The sequence below is a fragment of the Orcinus orca genome, chromosome 16, assembly GCF_937001465.1.
Source record: "Orcinus orca chromosome 16, mOrcOrc1.1, whole genome shotgun sequence".
In the NCBI taxonomy this organism is placed as follows: domain Eukaryota; kingdom Metazoa; phylum Chordata; class Mammalia; order Artiodactyla; family Delphinidae; genus Orcinus; species Orcinus orca.
This window is the reverse complement of record NC_064574.1, coordinates 58273119-58299899: the sequence shown is the minus strand read 5'-3', so window position 1 is coordinate 58299899 and position 26781 is coordinate 58273119. Positions and strand designations below refer to the sequence as shown.

Below are 26781 nucleotides of genomic sequence, written 5' to 3'. Positions count from 1 at the left end.
TGAAAAGTCAGCCCCTGGGGAGTGAGAGAGAGAAGGTTGTGGTCAGAGGGGGAATTTTACAGTTTGGCTCCTTGGAACGGTTTTGAGTGACAGTGAGACTGTCAGCTGTTCACAATGACTGAGCATGGTGTGTGTTTCAGGCATTACATACCTGCTACCTTCACTTGATCTTTTTAATCGAATACCCTCGGCAGTGGCTCCTGTGGGCATTCCCATTTTACAGAAGTGGAGACTGAGGCGGTGAGAGGTTCCGTAGCTTAGGGACAGCCGAGGAGCTACTCAGAGGTTGGAGCCGGGATTTGGACCCTGGCAGTCAGGCACCTCTGTACTGTTTGCCTCTCAAGGGGGTGACCAGGTGGATGCCTGGGAGGGGGGAGTTGGAAGCTGGTGGCATTGAGAGGTGGAGGTGACTGTCAGCGCGTGTGTGCTCCGTGGCTGCGGAGGTGGCAGGAGAAAAGGCTGGGGGGGACGGAGGACCCCATGTCAGGGAAGGGTGGGCAGGCTCAAGCCATGGCCTTCAAAACTCTCCAAACTAGAAAGCTGATCTGAGACCACATCCATGTTAGCGGTGGGGCACAGGCTGGGCAAACTGCAGAGGTGGACAGAGTGAGGGTTTGGAGGGTTGCCCAGAGAACAACCCGCGTAAAACAGGATCAAAACAATGTTTGGAAGTACAACGGGCATCCTTTTCTACTTGCTTTGGATAATTATAACAACAGCAAGAACAACAATAATAAGACCTTCCATTCAAGTTACGGAAACAGTCAACCAGGACCCAACTAAATAAACAGAACCTTCCAACAGGTGGAATTTTTCCTGCATTTTATTTCAGGAAACCACAGTCAAAAATAGAAAACCAGTGGGTGGGCAGGGGATTTATTTGAATGCATAACTTCCAGGTTTCACCCTGGATCAGTGCACACTTGGTTCTCTTGTAAACCTTTTAAGTCTGTATTGTTCTACAACAGAGATCCCCAACCCCCAGGCCACAGACCGGTACCAGTCCGTGGCCTGTTAGGAACCAGGCCGCACAGCCACAGGTGAGCGAGCGAAGCTTCATCTGCCGCTCGCGCCCCATCGCTCACATTACCGCCCAAACCATTCTCCCACCCAGCACACCCCACCCCCGCCTCGTCCACGGAAACATTGTCTTCCATGAAATCTGTCTCTGGTGCCAAAAAGGACAGATGTCCCCAGTGAGCCTGAAGGGACTGGATTATAAGGTTCAACACAACAAATATTTGCCGAGAATCTTAATGCCAGGTGCTCTGGGGGATATAAAATTATTGAAAACATGGTCTCTGCCCTCGAAGGATGTTCAGTTATTGGAAAAGGACTCATTTATCTTGGAGTGAAGGGGGCAAAATTGTACTTAGACAATTAGTTGAAAGATCCTCAATAAGGTTTAAGGTGAAAAGGGTATAAGAGACTCCCAAGAGTCTTAACTTCTGGAACATTCCAGGTTTGGAAGTGCTACGTGATCATGTCTAATTCTTAAATGCCAGGTACGGTCGCCAGGAGAGCTCAGCATCTGAAAGGCACAGGTGAGAACGTTCTGGAGGACAGCTGGGGTTCCGGCACAGCCCCTTCTTCCTTTAGAACATGAGGAGTAAATGCAGATGTCATTACACATCCTGCCTCTGAATCTTAGCTGACGCTCCCTTGGGCGTCAGAAACCCACGGTTCTATAGGAGCCTCCTGGGTGCTTACCCTGACCACTTTCCTTCTCGGAAGGTCAAGCAGGCTTGTCCCCCACAGGCCTGCTGGCTACCTTTGCTCCCCCTGATGTGGCAAGCCGGAGGCTCACAGGCCAGTGTGCAGCACAGCCTGTGGCATTTTGTTAACATAATTAGTGACCTTTGTGTAAAAATCCGATTTCCCATGAAAAGTCTGTGTTTCTGGCTTCCCGTCAAGATATCGGATCTGGCACTACTAGGTGAGGTTTGCTGAGAAGAGTCGCCTGCCCTCCCCGCCCAGCAATGTATTGCCACCCGTCATGGGGCTCGCAGGGTTGCTTTTTATTTTTTTAAAGATAGTTTCTTTTTAATTGTATAGAAGTTTTTTAAAAAAAATTTTATTATAGTTGATTTACAATGTTGTTAATTACTGCTGTACAGCAGAGTGACTCAGTTATACATATATAAACATTATTTTTAAAAATTCGTATTATTTTATTTTTATTTTTTGGCTGCATCGGGTCTTAGTTGCGGTGCTCGGGCTCTTCGTTGTGGTGCGCAGGCTTCTCTCTAGTTGAGGCGCAAGGGCTCAGTAGTTAGGCACACGGGCTTAGTTGCCCCGTGGCATGTGGGATCTTAGTTCCCCAACCAGGGATGGAACCAGTGTCCTCTGCGTTGGAAGGCAGATTCTTAACCACTGGACCACCAGGGAAGTCCCTATATACATTCTTTTTCATATTGTTTTCCATTATTGTTTATCACAGGGTATTGAATATTGTTCCCTGTGCTATACAGTAGGACTTGTTGATCCATCCTATATATAATAGTTTGCATCTGCTAATCCCCAACTCCCAGCCCATCCCTCCCCCACCCCCTCCTCCTTGCGCACAGCTGCTTTCTGGCTCCAGCGTTGAAATGCAGCTCATCACGAGTGGCCGGGGGTTGGCGCCGACTTGTGCATGTCGTGCTCGCTTCCCTCCATCAGGAACACGAGGCCCCCACTGATGTGAGGCTTCTGCACCCGTGGGCTGCACATGGCCGCACTGTTCAGTCACTGGCGGAATAACCCAGCATTTCCCTTTGGGGAATTGGTCACTGTCGCTGCTAGGCAGGAAGGTGGTGATCACTGTCACCGACACAGCTTACTTCAAAGGTGACCCGTTTGCAAACAGGGCAGGTGATATTTGGAGTCAAATTAGGGGAAAGTACTGGATTCTTTAAGAGGGTGGGGAAAAAATGCTGGTGTGATGAGGATTGTTTCGAGCCTTCTAGGTTAGCGCTGCAGCCTGAAAGAGTTTGGGTTTAAATGTATGCGGAACACGTGGGACACAGAAACCACAGAGTGAGTTCAGCCACTGCCCTTTGGGCCCTGGAGTGAGGGGGCTCTGGGTTCTTCCCTAGGCACCCGGTGGCCACGTTTTTCCACCTGTTTTTCCGAGTGAGTGCCACCATCACCTATGTGGGCTGTGACTGGTTCAGCAGAAGCTTCGTGGGCTGTTTTGTCACCGTGCTTCTCCTCCTGTCCTTCGACTTCTGGTCTGTGAAGGTAAGGCCCCCTCACCTGTGACAGCCTCGCTCCTGAAACACGTGGCTGCGTTTCCAGATGCTCACAGTTCTGATGCATGTGGCTGATTTGGGCTCAGAGGCACTTTGGTTTAAACTGCTGATGTGTACTTAAGAATACTAAGCTGAATATTGTCACTTAAAGTTAGAGAAAAAAATACATTGCTTAGTCGAATAAATGGCTTCTGTCATGCTTGCAAACATGTAGTATATGAGGGTGACAACTCCATAGGGCTTTGGATTTTTTGTAAATTTTACATATGACATAATATTATAAATAATATATTTTAAAATTCCATATAATATGAATATATATATGTGTGTGTGTGTGTGTGTGTGTCTGGGGAGTCCTTTTTTTCATGAGTGAAACTTTGTTTTTAAAATTTTTATTGGAGTATAGTTGATTTACAATGTTGTGTTACTTTTCTGCTGTACAGCAAAGTGAGTCAGTTATACAGTTATACATATACATATATCCATTCTTTTTTAGATTCTTTTCCCATATAGGTCATTACAGAATATTGAGTAGAGTTCATGTGCTATACAGTAGGTCCTTATTAATTATCTATTTTAGATATAGTAGTGTGTATATGTCAATCCCAATCTCCCAATTTATCCCTCCCTCCCCTTCCCCACTGGTAACCATAAGATTCTTTTCTACATCTGTGACTATTTCTGTTTCATTAATAAGTTCATTTGTACCACATTTTTAGATTCCACATATAAGCAATATCATATGATATTTGTCCTTCTCTTTCTGACTTACTTCACTCAGTGTGACAATCTCTAGGTCCATCCATGTTGCTGCAAATGGCGTTATTTCATTCTTTTTTATGGCTGGGTAATATTCCATTTTATATATGTACCACATCTTCTTTGTCCATTCTTCTGTCGATGGACATTTAGGTTGCTTTTTAAGGTAAGCTTAGTTAAGAATTAGAGGCCTCAAAACTGATTTTGAGAAAGCCCCACAGTTCATTTCCCCTCTCCTCCTTCTCACGGTGCAAGTTTGGCATGAAATGGTGACTTTTATTCATCAATGAATGACCCGTGGCCTGCTTGGAGACATTCTGTCCATTTTCCTCAGAATGTAACCGGACGACTCCTGGTGGGCCTTCGCTGGTGGAACCAGATCGACGAAGATGGGAAAAGCCACTGGATTTTTGAAGCCAGAAAGGTATTCTCCAATACGTGTCAAGCTAGAACGGGAAAACGGCCGTGGAAAGTTCCCATGGGTTCCTTTTGAGCTTTGTGGGATCTGATCCCCGCCATACACAAAGCCCACTGATGCTGGCGCTCCGTTCAAAGTCACATGTGGCAGAAGCACGTGTGACGTGAACAAAAATCATAGCACGCTCCTTTGCAACCATTTTCGCAAGTATTGAAACCGAATCACTTTCCCGCCACAGGTCTCTCCAAATACCGTGGCTGCCACAGAGGCGGAAGCTCGGGTCTTCTGGCTCGGCCTCATCATCTGCCCCATGATTTGGATCGTGTTCTTTTTTAGCTCCTTATTTTCCTTGAAGCTCAAGTGGCTGGTAAGGCAACATTTGCTTGAAACATCTGTATAGAACCGGTGGTTGCAGGAGTGTGTTTTTGCTATTGATTGACCGATCAGTCGAAACAACTTTGAGATAGAATTCACATACCAGGCCGTGCACCCATTAATGTGTACAATTCAGGGGCTTCTAGTCTATTCACAGGGTTGTGCAACCATCACCACAATCAGTTTTAGGGTATTTTCATCACCCCGGAAGGAAACCTTGAGCCCTTCAGCCATCACCCTCCCCATACACCTGTCCCCCCCGCCCCTGCCACCCACTGATTTCTCTGTTTCTATAGATTTGGCTATTCTGGACATTTTCTATAAAAGAATCATATAACATGCAGTCTTGTGTGACTGAGCCCTTTCACTTCATATTGTTTTCAGGGTTCATCTCTGTTGTAGCTGGTGTCAGTGCTGCTTTCTTTTTTATGGATGAATACTATTCCACGGTATTAGATCACATTTTGTTTATCCATTTATCCATCAGTGAGATAATCAATGGTTATTTGTTTCCAGCTTTTGGCTCTGAATAATGCTGCTGAGAGAGGAGTTTTTAGAAAAAGTGCATGACGTCCTACCTTGTATAGGGAACCCTTCCTCAGTAGGAATAAGCTAGCCTCAGGGTTCTGCAGTTTTATTTCAGAGTTATCATATTGCATTGCCATGATCTGAGTCATTCAATGAGGAAACAAAATATCTATGGACAGTCTGAGCAACAGCATAAAAAAGTGTGGGCTGGGCTTCCCTGGTGGCGCAGTGGTTGAGAGTCCGCCTGTCGATGCAGGGGACACGGGTTCGTGCCCCGGTCCGGGAAGATCCCACATGCCGCAGAGCGGCTGGGCCCGTGAGCCATGGCCGCTGAGCCTGCGCGTCCGGAGCCTGTGCTCCGCAACGGGAGAGGCCACAACAGTGAGAGGCCCGCTTACCACAAAAAAAAAAAAAAAAAAGTGTGGGCTCTGGAGTCTGGATCACGGCTCAGCCTCGCTCCAGCTCTGCGACCTCAGGCAACTTTAGCTTCCCTGAGCTTCCATGTTCTCCCTGTAAAATGGGATAATAACGGCCCCAACCTCTCGGGTTCCTGGTGATTAAAAGGGGTCCATGAGTATTTGTAAGCACTCCATAGAGGTTGGCTATTACTAGCAGGTGTGGGCCGGAGCCACTCCTACTTGCTTTGGGAGGAATATTTCAATACGTGCTCTTAGGAGAATTACATTTGCTTTGTCTGAGCGCAGGCCCTTGTGATAGCTGGGATTTCTCTCCAAGCCGCTAACCTGTACGGCTACGTCCTTTGTAAGATGGGAGGCGAGAGTGACATCAGCAAAGTCACAGCCAGTTTTCTGTCCCAGACGGTGCTCCAGACGGTGAGTTATTGAAGTCTGATTCCTGGACCCCTGACCTCCAGACACTTAAAAGTCAAGGAGGCCTGTTGGCAATGGCAGGTTTTGATGTTTTCCATGTCAGCCAGGCCTCCATGGTTAGTTGCATTTTTGTGTGTGTGGTTAAAATATACCCAACAAAATTTACCCTTTTAACCATTTTTAAGTGTACAGTTCAGGGCTTCCCTGGTGGTGCAGTGGTTAAGAATCCACCTGCCAATGCAGGGGACACGGGTTCGAGCCCTTGTCCAGGAAGATCCCACATGCCACGGAGCAACTAAGCCCGTGCGCCACAACTACTGAGCCTGCACTCTAGAGCCCGCGAGCCACAACTACTGAAGCCTGCGTGCCTAGAGCTTGTGTTTTGCAACATGAGAAGCCACCGCAATGAGAAGCCTACGCGCCGCAATGAAGAGTAGCCCCCACTTGCCGCAACTAGAGAAAACCTGTGCACAGCAACGAAGACCCAACGCAGCCAAAAAAAAAAAAAAAAAGGCAGAGTTCTTTAAAAAAAAGTGTACAGTTCAGTATATCCACATCATCATGTCACCACAACTCTGATCTTCACAAAACAAAACTCTGTACCCACTGAATGTTTAACTCCCCATTCCCCACCCTCCCCCCCACCAACAAGCTCCAGGTAACCACGTACTTCCTGTCCCCATGCATCTGACGACTCTAGGGACCTCACCTAAATGGAATCATACAGCGCTTGTCTTTTTGTGACTGCCATTGTCGGTTTTGAGTGATTTCTTTAAACGACAGAATTAAGAACCATAACGTATTTTTTTTTTAAAACCTAGCCTTAGTTCTAGGAGAGAAATAGATCTTGTAAATTTGACCAGGCTCTTCCTGAAATGGTCTGAACCATCTTAAATGTGAACAGTGCAGCTTCACACCAAGACCTTGAGCAACCAGCCCTACAGGCTTTCAGTTCACTGTGGGTTTGCTCTGGCCTTGAATCAGCGGGATCAGGCCACACACATGTGAGACAGAAAGCCAGGGCAGCCTCTTCCCCTTGCAGGCCTGTCCAAGAGACTTCCAGAAGCCTGGCCTTGAGGGGCTGGAGATTCACAAGTATTAGGTAAGAGGTGGGATCGAAGTGGTGGCCTGGACGGTGCAGGGCCGGGGGCTCCCGTGGAAGCGCAGCTCCCCTGGGTTCAGCTGGGCCTGTGGTCTGGGTGGGCCCTTCAGAGGGGTCCCACCTTCCTCACCTTGAACAGGTGGATTTGACTCTATGTAGGCAAGCGGGGTGGGCGACGAGAGAAGGGGAGGGCAAGGCATTTGCCCACCTTCCACTTCCATGCCTGGAATAAGATGGGAACTGGGAATTTACTCTTCCCTCAGCTGCTCTCAGTTCCTGTGTGTCTTCCAGAGTGAGCGTCTCATGGCAATGAGGATCTTCTTGGAGTTTGCATCTCTCTTTTTATGTAATGTTAGAAAACCCTGTAAGTTGTCTGACACTGGAAATTGCTGGATATAGTGAACACACATTCCTATACAGGGTGTCGACACTGACCCCCAAATCTGTTCTCATGTGGGTGATTCGAGGGTGTTTTGACTGTGCCCAGCCATGTGGTGTGCACTGACCTCAGGACAAGCCCCAGCAGGAGGATCTATCACTGCTTTAATTTCTTCTCCACCTGAGGAACAGCGTTTGCACCACGCTGTCTGCACCTGTGACTGTATATCTGCAGCGAAGCCACACATTCACCCCTTTGTCCCTTTGGTTCTTTTTCAGGCTTATTTTCCGAGGCAGCGAAGGCTCAAGTGAGAGGTTCTGTAATGGAACAGCTTCCGACAGAGAAGAAAACTCCATGACCCACAAGCCGCTGGTTTTTTACATGAAGCAGGCCTTGGGGCAGAGGTTTGAGATGTTTTTATTTTTAAAACGGCACATCTGTAAAGAATGCCCTTTACATATGTTCTAAAGAAAAGTGTACAAATGTTAGATGATTAAAGTGTCTCTGAAACAGTGACTTCACACCACGCCTGGGGCTGGTCCCTCTCTGCCTGTGACCCCTGCTCTGTCACGCAGCTGGTCAGGTGTGATGGGACGTGCTGCTTGTGTTCCGAACGTCCTCCTGTTTCAGGAGCCGACGAGGTTCTCCCCTTTTGGCTGACGCAGACTACAGAACTCCTGGATTCCTGGAAAACAAGACAGCAGGCAAGGAAGCAGTTGCGGCTCTTGGTGGCCCTGCCCTTTGCTGGCGAGGCCGCGTCTAGATGGGGTGGAGTCCCCAGGTGGCTTAATTCTCCCAATAGTCCCATTTCGGCTTATGCCCTGAATCTGAAAGTGAGCCCAATACTGCCCACTGCCCATCTGTGGTTATAACCACAACTGGAGGCCTCACGCTGGCCCATTCTACAGATCAAGAATCCCGGAAATGATGTGATTTACCCTCAACACCATTTCACTAGGTCAAAAGGACTCAGCCACAAACCGGGAGCCTAAAGCTTTAACTACTGACGACACCTGTGCCTTAGATTCAGCGCCCCTGACGGCTGCCTGTCGTTGACTGAATCAGGCCTGCACGTGGGCTGGGTCTGGCTCACTGTGCTGCTTTTTTCTTCTTCATTTCTTTTTATAGCTTTATTGAGGTGTATTTCCTATACCATAAACTTCACCGTGTTTTTTAAACTATGACTTAGTTCACAACACTGATGTACCAGAAGATTTTTCAAGACTCCTGGCTTCCCGGGCTGATGGGGTCATCCCAGACCTCACTACCCCAGTGTCCCCACCAAAGCTGTGTGGCCACTTATGGCTGCAGTGACCACGTATGGTCCTGAACGGGGCCTTCTCACACCCAGCCCACTCTGCTCATTTAAGTCACTTCCTGGCCCCGTGCCGTCGGGATTCACAAGACTCGCTTCAGCACTTACTCTCAATTATACTTCTGTAGGCTAAAGTGGCTGGTGAATCCGGGGCTTCAACCAAAAAAGACTGTCCTTTGTCGCAACTCTTACCTTAAAGAAACAAAGGAAAGAAAATCCATGAAGAAGCACAGTGGTGATGTGAACCTGGGGCTCTTTCTGTGCCCATGACACTGAAGGTCGAGCCCACCTCACTTGTAATGAAGATCAAAGCTGAGACAGAATGTCGGGGTCTCGAGGACCTCACCTTCCCCCCCTCCATCCAGCAGGGACCCTGGCTAGCGTTTCCTCGCAGCTCTGACCTGTACCTGGCTGATGGTGTTTAGTGTGTGTGCCTGCGAGTCATCTGGGTCATGTGCAGCAAATGCAGGTTCCAGGGCCCCCACTGTGATCAGATACAGCAGCTCCTAGGCAGGCCCAGGAACCTGCATTTAAAAGACCAATTCATTCTTTCAGTAAAAAGATAATGAAGGCACACAGTAAGAGTATGGAATACAAAAGGTTATACCATGAAGAATGAGTTCAAAGGAGGCTACCAGTGTTTCAAGTATCCTTCTAGAAATATATGCATATATATACATATACACACTCATGTATTTTAAAAAAAATGCTTGGGAGTGTATGACACACGTATTCTGCCCGTTGCTTTCTCCATGTGTAATTTTATCTTGAAGGTCTCTCCAGGTTGGCATCCATCCATCTGCTCTGTGTACTGCAGTGCCGCCTCGGGACACACAGGTGGTCTCGCATCCAGGTGAGCATGGGGCGGGACCTTGGGCACGCGGCGTGCTCCCCTCCCGTCTGGTCCTGGGTAGACCCCGCTGCCAGCTCCTCTGCCCCCGCCCCCCCTGCTGGAGAAGCAGGATCAGTGGTTCCACGACCCACAGCCACTCCCCAGCCTCCTGGGGGGATCCTGGCCAGGCCAACCGTGGAGCAGTCGTCGCCTCAGCTCCCCAGCATGTTGCCCGGTGGGACAGGGACACCCGAGACGGGGGGCAAAGTGGGCCCCCATGTGGCCCGGGCACTGTGAACTGTGGCGGAAGCAGCTAGGGAAGCCTCCGAGTTCACGGTCGCTGGACTGGGTCTGGGAAGTCACAGGTCCCACAACAGGCTCGTGGGGCCACTTCCTTCTGATTTTCATCCAGCGTCCTCTCACTCCTCGTCCTCCCTTCCCCAGAGGACATGCCTGTCCCCTTATAAATGCGCTCTGGTCAGTTCCCCGTCTCCACAAACCTCCCCCTCCTGCCTGTCGCCTGCAGGCGGCACCCCTTGGGCACTGCCCTGTCCAAGGCTCCCCTTGTGGCCCTCCTTCCATCTGTGCAGCCCCTGGCTCCATCACCGTGCCCACCTCGCAGGTGCGGCCTGAGGTTCAGCGCCTGGCAAGGACCCGCCGGAGCCCGCAGCCAGCGCTGGGGCAGCGCGGATCTAGGCCAGGGCGCCCGGCCCCAGACGTGCTTCCGCGTGACCCTCAGGCGTGCGGGGCTGGGGAGGCTGAGGATCACGGTGCCAGAGCCCGGCCGCTCCTCTGCTGCACGTTCCCACAGGGGCTGAGGGCGTCCTTCGCGGCCTCTTGTCTGTTCCTGGTAACGTGGCTGTTCCCTCACCGGACAGAAGCGGCTCCAGAGGGTCACAGAGACCTCACTTGGCCCTGCCCGCCTCGCCGCAGCGCGTCACGGCATTAACCGCCTGTCCTTTCCGACGCCGGCCCAGCTCTCTGCAGCTACAACCAGAGGTGAGGTCTGGGGACATGAACCTTGTCACGCTAGACATGTACCCGCTGGACGGCACTGGATCAGAGGCTGCACCAGGCCACCTCTCCTGTAAGCTGCTCTAAGGACCAAGGCGGCAGCACAGCCTGGAGCGGATGGCGGTGACAGGCTGCCACCACTCACTGTCCCCCACAAGTTCATGTGGGCCGCCCGCCTCTGGAGGCCTTTGAGGGGAGGTACCTGCTCCTACGGCCCAGAGGGAAGCTCTGGTCAATGCGAAGACAGTTTACAGCAGTGGGGAAGGCTGGAAAAGCAGCCGAGTTCTCTGTTTCTTGGGGAAACCACATACCAGAAGTGCTGCTGGGAGTGGAAACAAGCGAGGTGCGATCTCCGGAGCTGCCCCCCAGGTCCCCCGGGCTTCTCGGGGGCTCTTCCCGTCCACCTCCTCAAGGCAGGCCTCCTCCGAGCTGCGCTCTCGGCCCCTCCTCTCTGCACCTCCCACCCCCCGTCGCAGGCACGTCCCCCTCCACTCCTGACCTCTCTGCCCAGCCCGCTGACCAAGCCAAGGCCTCACCCGCCTCCACACAGCGCCAGGAGGGAGCCAGCCGCTTCTCGGTGCTGCCCCCGTCTCCTCAGTGGCTCACACTGGGCAGCACGGGCGTCCGTGACACCTCTCAAATCCTGGCACTTTCCCTCTCTGTGTACCCCCCTCCCTGGCAACGCCCAGGCCCCAGTCCAGCCCTAACCTCCTCCCCGTTCTCCTGCAGCACAGCCGCCACGGCCTCGGCCTCTAGGTGCACACGGCGCCGACGCTCCCAAGGCTCTCACTTCCTAACAACTGGGGCCCGAGCGCCGTCGGTCTCTGTCGGCTTCCCTCAGGCCCAGGCACCTCTGCGTAACCTAACTGTCCCACTTCCTCATGGTGGGGCTCACACCTAACTTCAGCAAGGTCAACTCCTGCTACTGTGGGGAAATATCTGGCGGTGGGTGTCCTCACCACTCCACTCAGCGAGCCGACGCCCTGGAGTGAGTGTGGGGTGGAGGTGGGGTCCCTGGAGGACTGTGACACTCAGGAGCGTGACCCCCTGAGGCAGGCCAGCGGCTTCCCCTCACGCTCACCGAGAGAAGCCGGGTGCAAGGAGGGCTGCGGCGGGATTCCCTGTACACTGGACATGCGGGGCACCTTCCTCGGGAGGCTTCAAGGCTAATTCTGTACCCGGCTTTGAGTCTGAACCTAATTCCTGTGTAAGAGAAGACTCGAAGGCACGCCCCTTGCCGCCTCCCCAGGTCACCCCCGGCCTGGCCCCTCCCCTTAGTGACTTCCTTTCCTCCTGCCCTCCTGCACCAGGCGTCTCCCTGACCAGTCTCTTCTCTCCTCTCCTCTGCAGGCCCCTCCCGCTGCCCCGAAGTTCTCCTGCTCCCTCGGCTACGCACCGCCACGCGTCTCACTGCTCCTCTCAGCTGGAGGGTGTGCAGCCTCCACCGGGGACTCACCCACCTATGCGCGGATCCAGAGGCACTTTGCCGAGAAGCGGGATCTTCAGGTCATGGCACATGACCTCCGCACCCCCAGTCGTCGGCGGGAATATCTGAGTCTCCTTCTGGGAGGCAAATTAAAGGGGGAGGAATCCTGATTTTGTTTCAGAATCATACGATGGACCACATTTTAAAGCAACTTTAAAAAATGGCTGTTTTGAATGTGAAAAGAATTTTCATTAAATCAGCAACAGAGGGTTTTAACTGATTCCACTTCCCGAAATGATGGGGAAAATAGAGACGGTTTCCCAGAGATCCACCCCTACGATTTCCTCAGGCACGGAGGACAGGACCTGGTTGGACGTATTCTCACCTGGCACTTGGGGCAGATGAAGCCGCTCATGTTCTCCACCACCCCGATGATGGGCAGCTTCACCTTGTGGCAGAAGCTGATCTCTTTCCGGACGTCCTGGAGCGACACCTCCTGTCAAGGTTCAAGAAGTCCAGTTATGTCAAAGTCAAAGCATAAAAAGAGAACATCCGCGTGGTGGAGGGATGGCTGCAGGGCCGTGGCATCGCCACCGTGAAGCGTTAGCGACCGTGCCCCGTGTTCCGTATTTGTTTCGTGCCGACCACGTGCGAGCCCTGTTCCAGGTGCTACTTACTTCCCACAAACCTCAAAGGATAAACCTGAACAGGCAAATGTCCAATGTCCAACGAATCTACAGGAAAGCGACCCTTTAACACACCTCCATGCTCCCCTTTGCCGTCAAGGTACTAGGCTGATCCCGAGTAGGCACAGCCTTCCAGGTCAGGGCAGCCTGTGGGCTCGGCTGGCCGCCTATTTCCATAAATAAAGTTCTTCTGGAACACAGCCTGGCCCACTCTTCTGCACAGTATCTCGGGCCGCTTTCGCCCCACAATGGTACAGCTAAAGGGCTGTGACAGAGACCGTGTGACCCAAAAAGCCTGAAACAGTTACTCTCCGGTCCTTCACAGAAAAAGTACATCAACCTCTGATCCTGGTTATCATGAACCCAAGCAACTTTATGCACAAGAAGAAAATAAGGACTATTACCAGGTTTGGATCCCTTCAAATTCACTTCTGGACTCTCAATGTGCATCTTACAGCGTGAGGACTGTGGATAATCAGGGCTTAGTACCCACCCCAGTACCCCATTTAATTTTACTGCAGACACGTGTCCAAGGGTCGTGTGCTGTCAAATACGGCTACTCCTTAACATCTGTGGCTTTAACGGTCACAGGCCTTCAAAGGGTCCTGGCTTTGAGTCCTCTATTCTCCCGAGGCCCACGTTTGGCCCTCGAGCCCTTTGAGGCTGGGGTACAGACAGAGGGGCATTTAGCTAGAAAGTAAACTGGCTGTTACTAAGCGTCTCACCGCAGTGCAGCTGTGGTTCTCTCCCTGGTATCCTCTATAAGCCCTGCTTTGTCAAAAACGACCCCACAGAAACTAACACACCACTGTAAAGCAATTATACTCCAATAAAGATGTTAAAATTAATTAATTTTTAAAAATGCAGTTCTCACAAAAAAATAAAAATGACCCCTAAAGAAAGCCAGCTGCTGGACGTGCAGGGCTCCGAGAAAGTGGGCGTCCCCAGCCTGAAGCCACATTTTCTAGAGAAGTTACATACAGAGGTGCACAAACATGGGGCGTCCCCCCAGGCTCCCTGGAGAAGGGCCGGCATCTGCTCGGTCTGCTCCCCTCCTCCTGAATCCAAGGGGACTCTCTTTCCTTTCACAGTAAATATGGTATCAGAGAGGCCATCCTTGTGTCAACTCGATTGTTGCTGTTGCTTTAGACTTGACCTTTAGAGCGGTTTTAGGTTCACAGAAAGCACAGAGTTCCCACGTACCCCTGCCCCACGTGGAAAGCCCTGCCCACTGTCAGCACCCGCATCAGAGCGGACGTCCCCACTCCACTGTTCTCATAGGTCATTTCTTTGGGACCTACTCTTGAGAGCACTGCTGGTCTAAGGGTGGGCCCCAGCCTCTCTTTAAAAATTCAGTAGGAAACATTCCTAACAACAAATTCGTCTTCTCTCCAGCGCCATCCTCGGGCCAGGCGCCCTTGGCCCCCACCCCCGCCCCAGCCACCTCATGCCTCCCTGTCCGCTGACAGCGGCTGGACCGAAGATAAACGTAAGGTTTCTGCGGATCCCAGGCAGGGCATGCTGCAGAGCCCAGGGTCTTGGGCTGTGGGAGAAAGAGGCCCTCCGGGGTGGGGGGCCCTGGCTCACCTGCGGCGTGGTGATGATCACCGCCCCATCGATGTGCGCTGCGGCCAGGTACTGCACGGCCGAGAGGTGCTCGTCCGACGTCCCGGGGGGGGTGTCCACGATGAGGTAGTCCACCTCGCCCCAGTCCACGTCCCGGAGGAACTGCTTGATCATGCCTGCAAGGAGAAGCCGCGGGGATGCCTCCTCTCTCCCGTCCTTCTGACTCTCTTTACAGAAGCACAGCTCGTGACCTTTACGTACGGATCACCTGTGCTCTCAATCAGTGGTGCTTGGCAACGTCTGGGGACACGTCTGCTTGTCAATGACTAGGGTGGGAGTTCTACTCGCCTCTGGAGCACAGAGGCCAGGGTACTGCTAAGCCGCTGTGCCATGGAGGACAGCCCACCCTCCCCAAACAAGGAATTATCTGACTCAGTACGCCAACAGCACCGAGGCTGAGGAACCTTGCCCAGACAGGCACTTTCGCATCATTACCTGCAGCCTCAATGCCTAGCCAACCTGCTACTGATTTCACCTCACATACTTCTCTCTTTGACACAAATAAGAACACAAACCACCTTAGGAATAATTTCAGGGTTAGGGAGATTTTCAGGAGAGAAAAACCCCTAATAGATTTTAAAAATTATAACATTTTATCAAATAAAACTGGTATTTCTGTTGGCTCTCTTCAACCAGTGAAGAGGCAACCAGATGCATAAAAATAATCCTCTAGGAAGCCCAGCAGGATGAGCCTGAGGCCATCCTCACAGGACGGGATGCAGTTCTGCCCTTGGAAGGACGTGATAAGAGACAGAAAGCAGAGTGGCAAACCATTTTTCTTTGGTCCCCTCCAGATAACGGCATCATCGGGGCTGCTGAGCAAGAAACCCACCGACATCACCCCCAAGTTGTCTTCCAGGAACTAGAAAGGATGACGCAAGAAACATTTTACTTAAAACCACAGTGCAAGGCACTTCCCTATGTCTTTTGTCTGAGCTCTGGCTGAAAAAAGTGGGGGGACAAAATTACCGTGTGATCTGTGAGTATATTCACTCTTTGAATCCTTAAATCTTTTTTCTTTTTTTCGAAAAAAATCATTAAAGAAAAAGGTTACCATATTGGGGGGATTGAAAGAGTCACCATACGGCCTTATGGCAACGACAGTGAACTCAGCTGAAATAAACAAACCTCGTCTCCTTTACTATCTTAACCTGGGTTGGCAAACTATGGCCCCACTTCTGGTTTTGTATAAAGTTTTATTGGAAAACGGCCACGGTCATTCATTTGCTTATCACTACTTTCCAGCTATGACGGTGGCAACTGTATGGCCCACAAACTGGAAATATTTACTCTCTGAGCCTTTACAGAAAAAGTGTGCCAAGCCCAGGTTGGAACTGGATTCCCTGTGCCTAGGAAAGTGCCTCAATAAATATCTGTTGACGATAAACAGTTACAACCCTTTATGTACACATACGACAAGAGATCCTGAAGAAAAGGGGGTCAGCACTCACCACTGGAGACCAGCCCGAGCCACTCTGGTGAACCTGCAGGAACAGAAGCCCATGCTTATTTGTGAGAAATTATACGCCCTGGTCACGCTTCTCTCACAGACGAAGTTTACGCAGTAGGAAGGCAGTTTTATAAATGACGATTCATTGTCTTAAATGCTACCACTAAATTCTTAATAGGGAGTGAACAGAGCGGGGTCTGGGGCTGGGTTATGGATGATAGAATTCATTTGCCTTTTCCCTCCCAGGTTGGGTTATTTGGAAACTGCTTAGATATCTGGTCAGGGGACCGATGTTACCGGAGTCCAAATATAATTTGGGATATTTTAAAAGTGTGACAGAAATCAGTTGGGGGGTTGCTGAGAAGATGCAGGCAACTGTGGAGCAGCGAGGCAGTCTCTGTACAAGTCCAGGAGTGGAGGGATGACCTTTAGTGAAACAGTAGACACAGAACCCTCCCATCAGTGGTGTGAACTTCAGGGCTGAGCTGCTGCCCCCAGGGGACAACTGGGGAAGTGGTGTCAGTGGGAAGCTTGGGCTACTGCAAGACCCAGACCCTCTCCTCGCAGTAGGTGTTCACTAACTGCCAGGGTTCAAGTCCGTATCAACGCTTTACTATGAAACAGGAACTTACGCAACTTCCAACCACACATCAATCTTAGATTTACGGTTCAAGTAACGCTGGACCCAGAACAGAAAGCCCATTTTTCCTGATGAATTCTTACTTTTTTAAACAGTCTTTTGAGATATAATCCACATACCACACAACTCACCCATTTACACTGTACAGTTAAATGGCTTCAGGATATTCACAGAACTGTGCATCCATCGCCACACCAACGCTAGAACACCTTCGTTACTCTTAGAAGATACCCTGCACCCCTTAAGTGTCGCCCCCGATCCCCACACTCCCCCCAGTCCTAGGGGACCACGGATCTACTGTGTCTACAGGTGTGCCTGCTGCTGACATTTCACAGAATTGCAATCAGATAACATGGGGTCCTTTGTCACTGGCTTTGAAGTCACACTTAAAAAAGAAAAACCCATTGATTCCTATTAATACTAATTCTCTAAGTCACTGGTTTTGAAAGAGGGGTAAACACGATGATCCAATAGCACAGGAGGAGAAAATAGTAGAACTTCTGTTATCTCACCATTTTAAATTTTCAATTTTTATAACTACTTGTGTCCTGGCCCAGTGAGTAGTACATGCACGTGACTGACGGTAACGGACCCCCGTTCCGGGGGGCACGTGCTCAGCACTGCGATTCCTGCTGCTTCGCAGCAGGGCAGAAGCAAGTCCCAAGCCCTGAGCAGAGTCCCCAAGGACTGGCTCCATCTGCCTCTGGCTACTCTCTGCCACCCCGTCCCTCTGCCCCGTCCCCGTGGGCCACTTTGCTGAGGACACGAGGACACTCCTGCACGTGCTCCCCATCCCAGCGCACCCTTCTCTGGGTTCTCTGAGCAGGGTGCCCTTGACCACCCCCTCCCAAAGAGCAGCTCCCCTGGCCGCCCTGCCCTGCCGAGTCTGTCCCCTTACCCTGCTTAGTGTCCTATTATCACCTGCCCCTCCCACAAGGGTAGGGTCTTTATCTGCCTTGTTCTCCTCTGAACCTCAGCACCCAGCGCTTCAGTAAAGATTGTACGGATCCCAACACCCCAGGAAAAGCCTAGTCCTCCAGCCCGGCTTCAGTGCACCCCCCAGGGGAACCTTTCTTGGATGGCTCTGTGCCACCTAGAAGGGAGGGAACAGCACGTGCTGCTCCACCCCCGCCCGCATTCTTTGCCTGCCTCGCAGTCTCACTTCCCCTCTGGTGACCACAGGAGCAGAGATATTTCCTTGCTTCCAGAGTACAGAACCCTAGTCAGCCCTGGTCTAGCTTTCCCAGCCAGGGCTAAGTTTCTGTGTCTGACTTCTGCATTTGACGTATTGTTTCCCTTCCCCTCTAAGAAGGCATTGAAACTAACAATTCTCAGAAGGTTTGAATGAACTTAAATATAATCCACACCGCCCCCAAACTCACGGCTGTTGTTAAAAGGAGACAGGCGGTCTAGTGAACATTTTCCTGATCTCGTCATGTCCTGGTAAAAAGGCATGGGCTCCGCTGACCCCCTGGCCTAGGGTTAGCGGCTCGGCGCTACAGTTTACCGTAAGAAAATGCTTCCCTGCATTTTGTCTTGTCACTATTACCTGTTCTCCTTCCAATCCCATGATCTTGGGAATTGACGGCCCGCATATATCAATGTCTAGAAGAGCCACCTGGGGAAAAGAGGAGACGTGATATAAGCAGATGTACAGTCCTCCAGATGTGCACAACCGGGAGGGGACGGGGTTCCAGGAAAAGGAGGGAGGGGAGAAGGTGAAGAAAAACTGGGTTGAACTTGGACCGAGCGGAATCTCATGAGGGAGAGTTACAACATTTATCTTCCGGGCCACAGAGACACAGACGAAACTCCTAACAAGAACCTGCGAAGTACACCCACACCCCCGGCGCTCTGCCCATGGCCCTGCTGCACCCCAGCCACCCTCAGTATGGCCTATTTTCAGGCTGAGCTTATAGTCCAGGGTATCAGGTCGCTTGACAATTCAGGCCCAGCCACTGTTTACGTAGCCCTTACCATGTATTGGGGTGTGTGTGTGTGTGTTTGCACACACACCTGTGTGTTCGGGATCATTATCTCTGCTTTATAGAAGAGGAAACTGAGGTTCAGAGAGGCCCAGAGACTTGTTCAACGAGCAAGAAGCAGAGCTGGGACATGAACTGAGGTCTCTGGACTCCGACGCCAGGGCTCTTCCCACTACCCCGGGGGCCTGGCAAGGAGGGCCTGAGTGGACCCTCTAGCTGAGCTCTGACCAAGCCCTGTTTTCCTGTGATGCTGAAGGTTAATGATGGCTTAGGCTCAACTTCTAAAAAAGAAAGTGAAAATAAGGAAATCTACAGAAGTTCTTTGCTAGTGATACGTGCAGCCTTCGATGACTCCTTCTACCCCAAACGCCCTGCTTTCCCCATCTGATTCGTGAGAAGGTCTGAGACAGCCTTCAGAAACCTTCTAAGGAGCAGGGCCGTGCTCATCTTGAAAGCTCTCACATCCTAGATCCAAAGGAGAGCACCTCTGGGTAACTTTTTAACTTGCCCCAAATTAGTTTCTTGCTTTCCTCTTCAATCCTCTGGACAACCTCCTATGATCCTCACATGACTTCACACCAGGTCAGGAAAGTGGTTCCTTCGTACACTGGATAGTCGTTTGCCTCAAGCGCCCTCTGCTGGACCTCAAGAAGAATGCACCAGAACAACGCTCACCCTGAAGACCCATCAGGGTGAAGACCTCATCCTGAAGACCTGACTTCCGTGGCCTTCCTGATGCTTCAGGCTGATGTGTGGTTAATGATCCAGACGTTTTACATCAGAGCCTCACAACTTGGGAAATTATACCATCGCTACGACCCTAACGGAGACTTTCATCAATAATCTCGAGTTTCTAGCCACTTGGTCTAGAAAATCTCGCTCTCTTTTGGGAACAGTTTAATCAGTTTCCTTTGGAGGAATTACACCCCCTCTTCCCCACAACCAAGTGGGTATCTTGAGTGAAGTGATACAAGAAAGAGATCACATGCACTCACTCTGCGGTGGAACCCGAAAAGGCTGTGGTACATTCCTGCTACCCAGCTCTCCAGTGGCCGTGTCCTGTCCCCTTCAGACATTCTGCTGATCCTGCCGCTACCCCCATATCCATCCAATTAATTCCCTTTCTGCCCCAGTTACACCAGAGAACCCCAGCTGGAAGAAACATGCCTGCAATAATCCTCACAGGGTCTGTGGAAGGTGCTAGAAGACTGATGGGAAGAGGAGGCTTTGCCACACCTCTCCCAGCTAGAAAGTGGTGGAGTGGGTGCTGCAGGGCTGTCAGGATCCACAGCGTTCCCTACCTAGCGCCCCATACTTCCGGAAGCGGGCTCAGCACTAACTGCTGGCACTCTGAGGCCGTGTCACCTCGCACAAGCTGCTTCTCCTCCCCGATCTGTCTGAGCTTCTGATCTGCGAAACTAGTGTTTCGGGAGATCATTAGGCTCCTTCCAGCCCTCGAGTCTACAAGCCCCCGAGAGGGCCTCAGACACTATAGCCTGGACCTTTTAATGACACAGCTTGCCTTTCAGCTCACAGGGCAGGATGATAAGCTGGGAACTGACGGGAGCTGCTGACTCCTGCGGTGGGAAGGAGGCACGTGATTCTTGGATGTCTCACAGCTCAGGTCTGCGCCACAGAGGCTCCTCCTCCTCCCTTCGCTCCAACCTGCACATTCCCCGGCCCACCTGTGATCAGTCAGGGGCTACCCTGCGATTCAAGGCCCTCTGCCTGACCAAGTGCTATCATGGAACAGCCTTGCTTGCAGTCAGTAATGAGCTGCCACTGGGCGGCAGGCAGAAAAGGACAGGGCAGTCCTCACCACCCTGCTGAATTTAGGGCAGGGAGGGGTGTGAGCTGCTTGACTTTAGTCAACAAGACACTCGGTGTGCACTCTGTGCCCACGCCGGGCACCCTTTGGAGACAGTGATGTTTTCTGTCACCAGTAGGTCTGCCTGAGGGGAGACAGACTTTCTTAAGTGCTGACTTTTTTTTTTTTAAGCACCACTGCAAGAAAAAAATCCAGCTCATCTAGCCATGTTTCCACACAGCTGGTGAGCTTCCCTTCAGTTTACTGCAAAGTTTCAACGTGTGCGCAGTGGGACTTCAGAACGTAACAACACGGAAGCGTGATTCTATGTAAACAGCTGTCTATTCACAAGTGGTTCCTTGTAGCTGGCCTGGTTAAAGTACATCTCCAGGCAGCTGTTTAAGAAAATGCCTGACAGCTTCTGAAAGCAAAGATTATTCTGGGTAACATGGATCATCGCAGAAAACAGATTTCTTGGCTGGCCAACTGGCCAATACAAACTTGACCCTCAGACGGCAAAAGATTGTTGACTAACAGAAAAACAGATGGGCAAGTATATGTGAACCTGATTGGCACTGGACTCTGGGTGGGCTACAAACTCATTATCACCAAAGCAGAAATAGTCTTCACCCCTCCATATTCTATCAGGGACATTTACTGAGCACTTCCTATGCATCAGGCATCGTGTTAAGCATTTTACTGTTACGAGTATCATCTCACTCGGTCCTGAGTCCCATTTTACAGATGAGAAAACTGAGGCAGAGACAGTCTGATAACCTGCCCAAGGTCACAGCAGTGGTATCGGCGGCACTGGGATGTGATCGTGGGCAGACCGACTCCAGAGCCTGTGTCCTTGGCCACCACGCTAGTCTGCACCCACCTCCTGCCCCAAACACTCAGCTAGACTTCTGACCCTCCTTCTTCTCCAAGAGTTGGAGGCCCTGCTGCTCCATTTGTTCCTGCCGTTGGTTCTAGCACTGCCCTGGTTGTGTCCTCGTGGCCTCTCATGGAGACAAGAGCAACACCACCTGCTGGTTTACCGTCACCCTCTGACGACACTCGATCACACACTCAGCTGCTGCTATAGCAACCCTCAAACCATGCCTCTTTCCTGCTGGAACATCTTCCCAGGGCGTTAAAGCCTCCCAGGTCTGGCTCAGGCTGAGCCTCACCCTCGGCCCCTCTGCTGCAGCAGCAGCAGCCCTGCCTGCCCAGCCTGTCTGCCCCGGCAGTCCCAGCTCTGCGCCTCTGCCTCCACCTCCTCCTGCCACATCCCATCGGCCGCCATCAGAGTCCAAGACCGCCTTCTCCCACGAGCCTGCCCAGCTGTCCCCTGCCAGTCACTTCTCCCTTTCCCCAGATGCCTAGAGCACATCTTGGGTAACAGATACCAGATTCCAGAGAAGCCCATGTCAGTCATGTAGGCCAACAAAAGCAGCTCCACATGTCATAAAATGATCCGAAGAGAAATGAGTTATGAGCAGGATTCAGAGCCCTAGTGAGAGAAACACCAAGCTTTACAGGTCCCCTAGCCCAGCCTCTGCACTGTCCCAAGGCCACGGCCTCCCCAACGTTTCAATCCTCCCCCAAAGAAGTTCTTCCCCAGCCAGCACTAGTGCTTCTGGAGCTACAAACCAAACCAGGGGCCGGCGAACCACAACCCAGGGCCCAAACCCAGAATGCCACCTGTTTCTGTACAGCCCATAGCTAAGAATGGCTATTACATTTCTAGAGTTGGGGGGAAAAAAAATCAAAAGAATACATTTATTTCACGACAGGGTGAAAATTATGAAATTCAAATTATATGAAATTCAAAGTTTTATTAGAACACAGCCACACTCATTTGTTCACAGGTTGTCCATGGCTGCTTTCATGTTCAAGGGAAGAACTGAATAGTTGCTACAGAAACTGTATAGCCTACGAAGCCTAAAATATTTACCGTCTGGCTCTTTATATAAAAAGTCTGCTGACCCCTGAAGTAAACTCTACTTTCGTAACCCAACGATTTAAAAAAATATATTCCTGGAGCCTTCGGTGAGGTATCTGAGAGGCCACTGTTTATCTGTGTGTGTGTGTGTGTGTGTGTGTGTGTGCACGCGCGTGTGTGTGTGTGCACACACGCACACGCTCAAGCATATTGAGGGCAGGTCGGAATGGTGGGCTTGATCCCCCTGCCCAAGGTAGCTACCTTTACCGGGTTTTTTGTGGAGGAAATAAAGCCTTTATTTTATTAAGAATTTAAGGCGCTATTTCATACTGGAATAGAATGGTTTATCTCACACAAGTAGAAAGTATGCAGTTTATCCAGTTATTAGAGTTTAAAAAAAATAACTGGCAATATGTGGCAGTTTTGCACTCCCCACTAGCACTATCTTAAAAAAAAAAAGCCAAACAAAAGTGAAAGGTCATTTGCCAGTTATAAAATAAATGTGAACTGAAAGTTAGTTAGCCCTTATTTATATAAAAATAAATTTCAACATTCAAAATGCACAAAGACAAAACTAATTTTCAAAAATATATCAGTGTATGGAAAGAAGGCACGCACCAAGACCAAGGAAAGAACTGGAATGGCTGTTTCAATGTTTGTTCAATGTTTCAACATGAACACAATAAAATTGTTTCCATGTTACAAGGAACTCCTCTGCAGGCCCCAAACAGCGCTCTGACGGGAAAACAGCAGAGTTGGTGATCCACACAGAGTGTGGTGGGCTGTCTCAGCCAGTGCACACACAGCACCAACACACAAGTCCTCACCACGGCTCGTATTTCAGGGCTCAACGTGTTGAGCAGTGGCGTCTAAGAGACACCGAAGCTTTTCTAGCAGTTCTGGTACGTATATATATTTTTTTCAATTAGAATTTTGAACATGATTTCATTTTGGCAAAACCAAATGGTGGAACGTGTTCTGTGTTAAAAAAACAAAAAACAAAAACCCCCCGCAGCATTCATGGTTTCATCAGGTATAAAACTGTAATCAAAGTGAATATTGGGATCACTTCCTAAGATCAGTGCAAAACCATCATGAGTCCCAATGAATAACCTGTATTTTTTAAATCACAGGTACTGCAAATTTCCATTTGATCTTTTTGGTAAAAGTAATTTTTTTCTTCCTCACCCTACCACACCTTTTATTAAAGCTGAACTCCTGAGAGCAGTACTGGGGAATTTGAGTTTTCAAGCTCCTCTGTGTACGTGGGTGTAAGTGAATGGCCTAGTGCAGGGGTTGGCAAGCGTTTTCTTCAAGGGCCAAACGGAAAGTATTATAGGCTTTGTGGGCAAAATCAAGGATTAAGAAGTACTAACGTAACACTGTAAAAGCAACCATTTATAAATGTAAAAACCATTCATAGCTCACAGGCCATAAAAAGACAGGAGATGGGCTGGATTTGACCACAGGCTATCGTTGGTAGACCCCTGACCTAGAAAAAGGCAGAAGGGGTTCATTAAGAGAAAGAAGCCTGAACTTAACATAATAAATAATCAGCAAGCCAAGAGAAATGTACACCTGCCAGCCATGTTCATGGCTAGAGAATCCAATGAAATAGTCATTTCATTGCTCGATGGCCTTGCACTTCCTCGTTCTCTCTGCAGGGATCTAGATTCCAAAGAGGCCAGATAAACTGACACTAACAAGTCAGCTCCCTACGAGCCATCATGAGCCCTAAGACACGAGCCTCTCCCAGTTTTTCCTTAAGGTCCCACCTGTGTGTTTTCATCTTCCGCTAGGCCGTGGGCCAGGTGGGCACTGAATGTGCTTTTCCCAACGCCGCCTTTCCCAGACAACACCAAGATCTTGTGTTTCACGGTCTTCATTTTTTCTTTGATTTCCTCTATGGCTGCAAAGAAAGCAATTCAGATGACCAAGCCCCTGACTCAATCTTTTTTTATTTTAAAAAAATTTTTATTGGAGTAGAGTTGATTTACAATGTTGTGTTAGTTTCAGGTGTACAGCAAAGTGAATCAGTTATACATATATCCACTCTTTTTTAGATTCTTTTCCCACACAGGCCATTACAGAGTATTGAGTAGAGTTCTCTGTGCTATACAGTGGGTCCTTATTAGTTATCTATTTTATGTATAGTAGTGTGTATATGTCAATCCCAATCTCCCAATTTATCCCTCCCCTTCCTTTCCCCCATGGTAACCATAAGTTTGTTTTCTCTATTTCTCATTTGTGACTCTATTTCTGTTTTGTAAATAAGTTCATTTGTACCATTTTTTTAGATTCTACATATAAGCGATATCATATGATATTTGTGTCTCTCTGAATGTCACTCTTCCCATGGGCTGGAAGAAGCTAAATCCTTGGGCTATTTCAAGGGATCATGAGTGAAACTGCACCTCATCAATGGTAGTAATAAGTGCTACCAAAAAACCCCAAACCAAAACCAAACAAAACAAAACCCAAGGCTACGAGTACATCTGACATTTCCTTATTTATCGGTTTACTTGTTTGTCTCCCCTACTAGAATATAAAGTCCATGAAGGGGGGGGCTCTGAAGTGTTCACACTATATTCCCAGTTCCAGAACAGAACTTTCAATGCAGCAATGATTCCCAACCTGCGGGCAAACCCCACCAGGGCACATCTGGCAATGTCTCGGGATATTTTTGGTTGTCACGGGAAGGAGTGTTGCTGGCATGTAGTGGGTAGAGGCCAGGGATGCTGCTAAACGTTCTGGGCAGAGAAACAGGGCAGACATCCCCACCACAAAGAATTATCCAACCCTGAGGGTCAGTAGTGCCAAGAGTGAGAAACTGACACATTGCAGGCACTTAGTTACCTGTCACTGATAACTATCACTATTACACATTTACTACGCTTTCAATATTTCATCCGAGTTCAAATCCCTAAAACAACACTGTAACTATTTTCCCCCCATTTTTGATGAGGAAACGGAGGCTCAGAGAGGTTAAGGCTTTTTAATCACCTCATCTGTCTCATTCATAGCCGTATCCCCAGCACAGAGCACTGTGCCTGCAAGTGATCAACAGATACTTCTGTTGAATTAATGGGAGAATCGCTCCTCAAAAGGAAGGAAATTTTGTCCAAAGAAAACAGCTGGCGGAGCTAGGATTTAAGCCTAAGTTCCCTGACTTCAAACTTTATACCCTATTCCCTCTGGTGCCGGCCTCCTCCCAACCACTTCCAGTTACTGTCACTCAAACCGCTGGTCCCACCCCTCACCTCTTACGACTTTCTCCCATGCCCCGCCCCTCCTGAGACCCCTTTTGACTCCACGCCAGTCACGGGTTCAGGCTCCGCCCCCACCCCGCCAATTTTCTCCTCTCCTAGCCTTTTAAAAGCCCTGACCCTCTGGGCCCCGCTCCTGTCACTCATCCCTCAAGCCCCGCCCCTTAACCTGAAGACGACTCCACGACCCGCCTCCTCTGGGCCCCTGCCCCTCATCCTTAAGGCCCCTATCCCAACACCATCCACACCCCGCCCACGTCCCGCCTCTTCCAGGACAGCGCTTCTCACTTCCCGTTGGAGCCTTGCCCCTTCCTCACCCGGGTCCGGAGCGGCACCAGCTCCAGAAGCGCAGAGCCCCTGGTTGGGGCACCCCTGACATGAGGCCCCTCGACCTGCTTGGGCGCTGCCGACCCCGGGACAGTCTGCGCGAAGACAAGATCACAGTTAGAGTGGCTCCTGTCCTTTCAGGCCCGCCCCCCACGCCCCCTCCGCGCGCTCACCATGAGGCACCTCCTCCATCCCGCTGCCTTGGACGCGTACGCGGTCACCGGAAACCGCCGTTACGTATTTCCGCCTCGTGGCGCCCAATCTGACCCTCCAGCTGCGCGAAATTGTGTCTCGAAAGAGGGCTGTGCGCACGCGCGAGCCTTGTGATGGGAGTTTGGGACTGTTCTCTTTCTGTTCCTTTTAAAATTGAGTTGCAGATATCTATCATAAATACTTCGGCATGTATCTCCTAGGATCAAAGACTTTGTCCTACATGACTTCAATACCATTTTCATATCCGAGATTTAACATTAATGCAAAACTGTTAGCTAATATTCACTTTGTATTCAGATTAAGGAAGAGCCCCCTGCTCCCCCAACCCCCCTTGATTAGATTCAAGGATTTTTTAAAAATTAATTAATTTTATTTTGGGTCTTCGTTGCTGTGCACGGGCTTTCTCTAGTTGCGGTGAGCAGGGGCTACGCTTCGTTGCGGTGCGCGGGCTTCTCATTGCAGTGGCTTCTCTTGTTGCAGAGCCTGGGCTCTAGGTGCGCGGGCTTCAGTAGTTGTGGCACATGGGCTTAGTTGCTCCGTGCCTAAGCCCTGGTCCGGGAAGATCTTCCCGGACCAGGGCTCGAACCCGTGTCCCCTGCAGTGGAAGGCAGATTCTTAACCACTGCATCACCAGGGAAGCCCC

General features: G+C 50.3%; 2 protein-coding genes and 1 long non-coding RNA gene across 5 annotated transcripts in view; 2 read left to right on the top strand and 1 right to left on the bottom strand.

Annotated features, from left to right (window-relative positions):
• TVP23A (trans-golgi network vesicle protein 23 homolog A) overlaps positions 1–8145 on the top strand; it is a 32029-nt gene extending 23884 nt beyond the window's left edge. Inside the window, exons 3-8 of one of the 3 annotated variants that reach the window (XR_007472302.1) lie at positions 3078–3222; positions 4327–4416; positions 4649–4777; positions 6018–6146; positions 7007–7245; positions 7903–8145. Coding sequence is in view for 2 of the 3 variants with exons in the window: in XM_004270185.3 (XP_004270233.1) it covers positions 3078–3222; positions 4327–4416; positions 4649–4777; positions 6018–6146; positions 7186–7245 (553 nt within the window). In the remaining variant the exon portion in view is untranslated. The remainder of the gene's footprint in view (positions 1–3077; positions 3223–4326; positions 4417–4648; positions 4778–6017; positions 6147–7006; positions 7246–7902) is intronic. The other 2 variants (XM_004270185.3, XM_033428817.2) reach the window with 2 other exon arrangements.
• Positions 8026–26228, bottom strand: NUBP1 (NUBP iron-sulfur cluster assembly factor 1, cytosolic). Its single transcript, XM_004270186.2, has 11 exons — positions 26099–26228; positions 25916–26020; positions 24108–24241; positions 18163–18231; positions 15975–16007; positions 15295–15385; positions 14485–14639; positions 12597–12707; positions 12246–12348; positions 9048–9131; positions 8026–8309 (listed from the first exon to the last, which is right to left on the bottom strand). The coding sequence occupies exons 1-11, from the start codon at positions 26115–26117 to the stop codon at positions 8251–8253; spliced, it is 963 nt and encodes a 320-aa protein (XP_004270234.1). The 5' UTR covers positions 26118–26228; the 3' UTR covers positions 8026–8250.
• Positions 9130–13745, top strand: LOC125961511 (uncharacterized). The gene is made up of 2 exons (XR_007472304.1): positions 9130–10770; positions 12136–13745. It is a non-coding gene; the product is annotated as an uncharacterized LOC125961511 (long non-coding RNA).
• Positions 26229–26781: the final 553 nt, after the last annotated feature.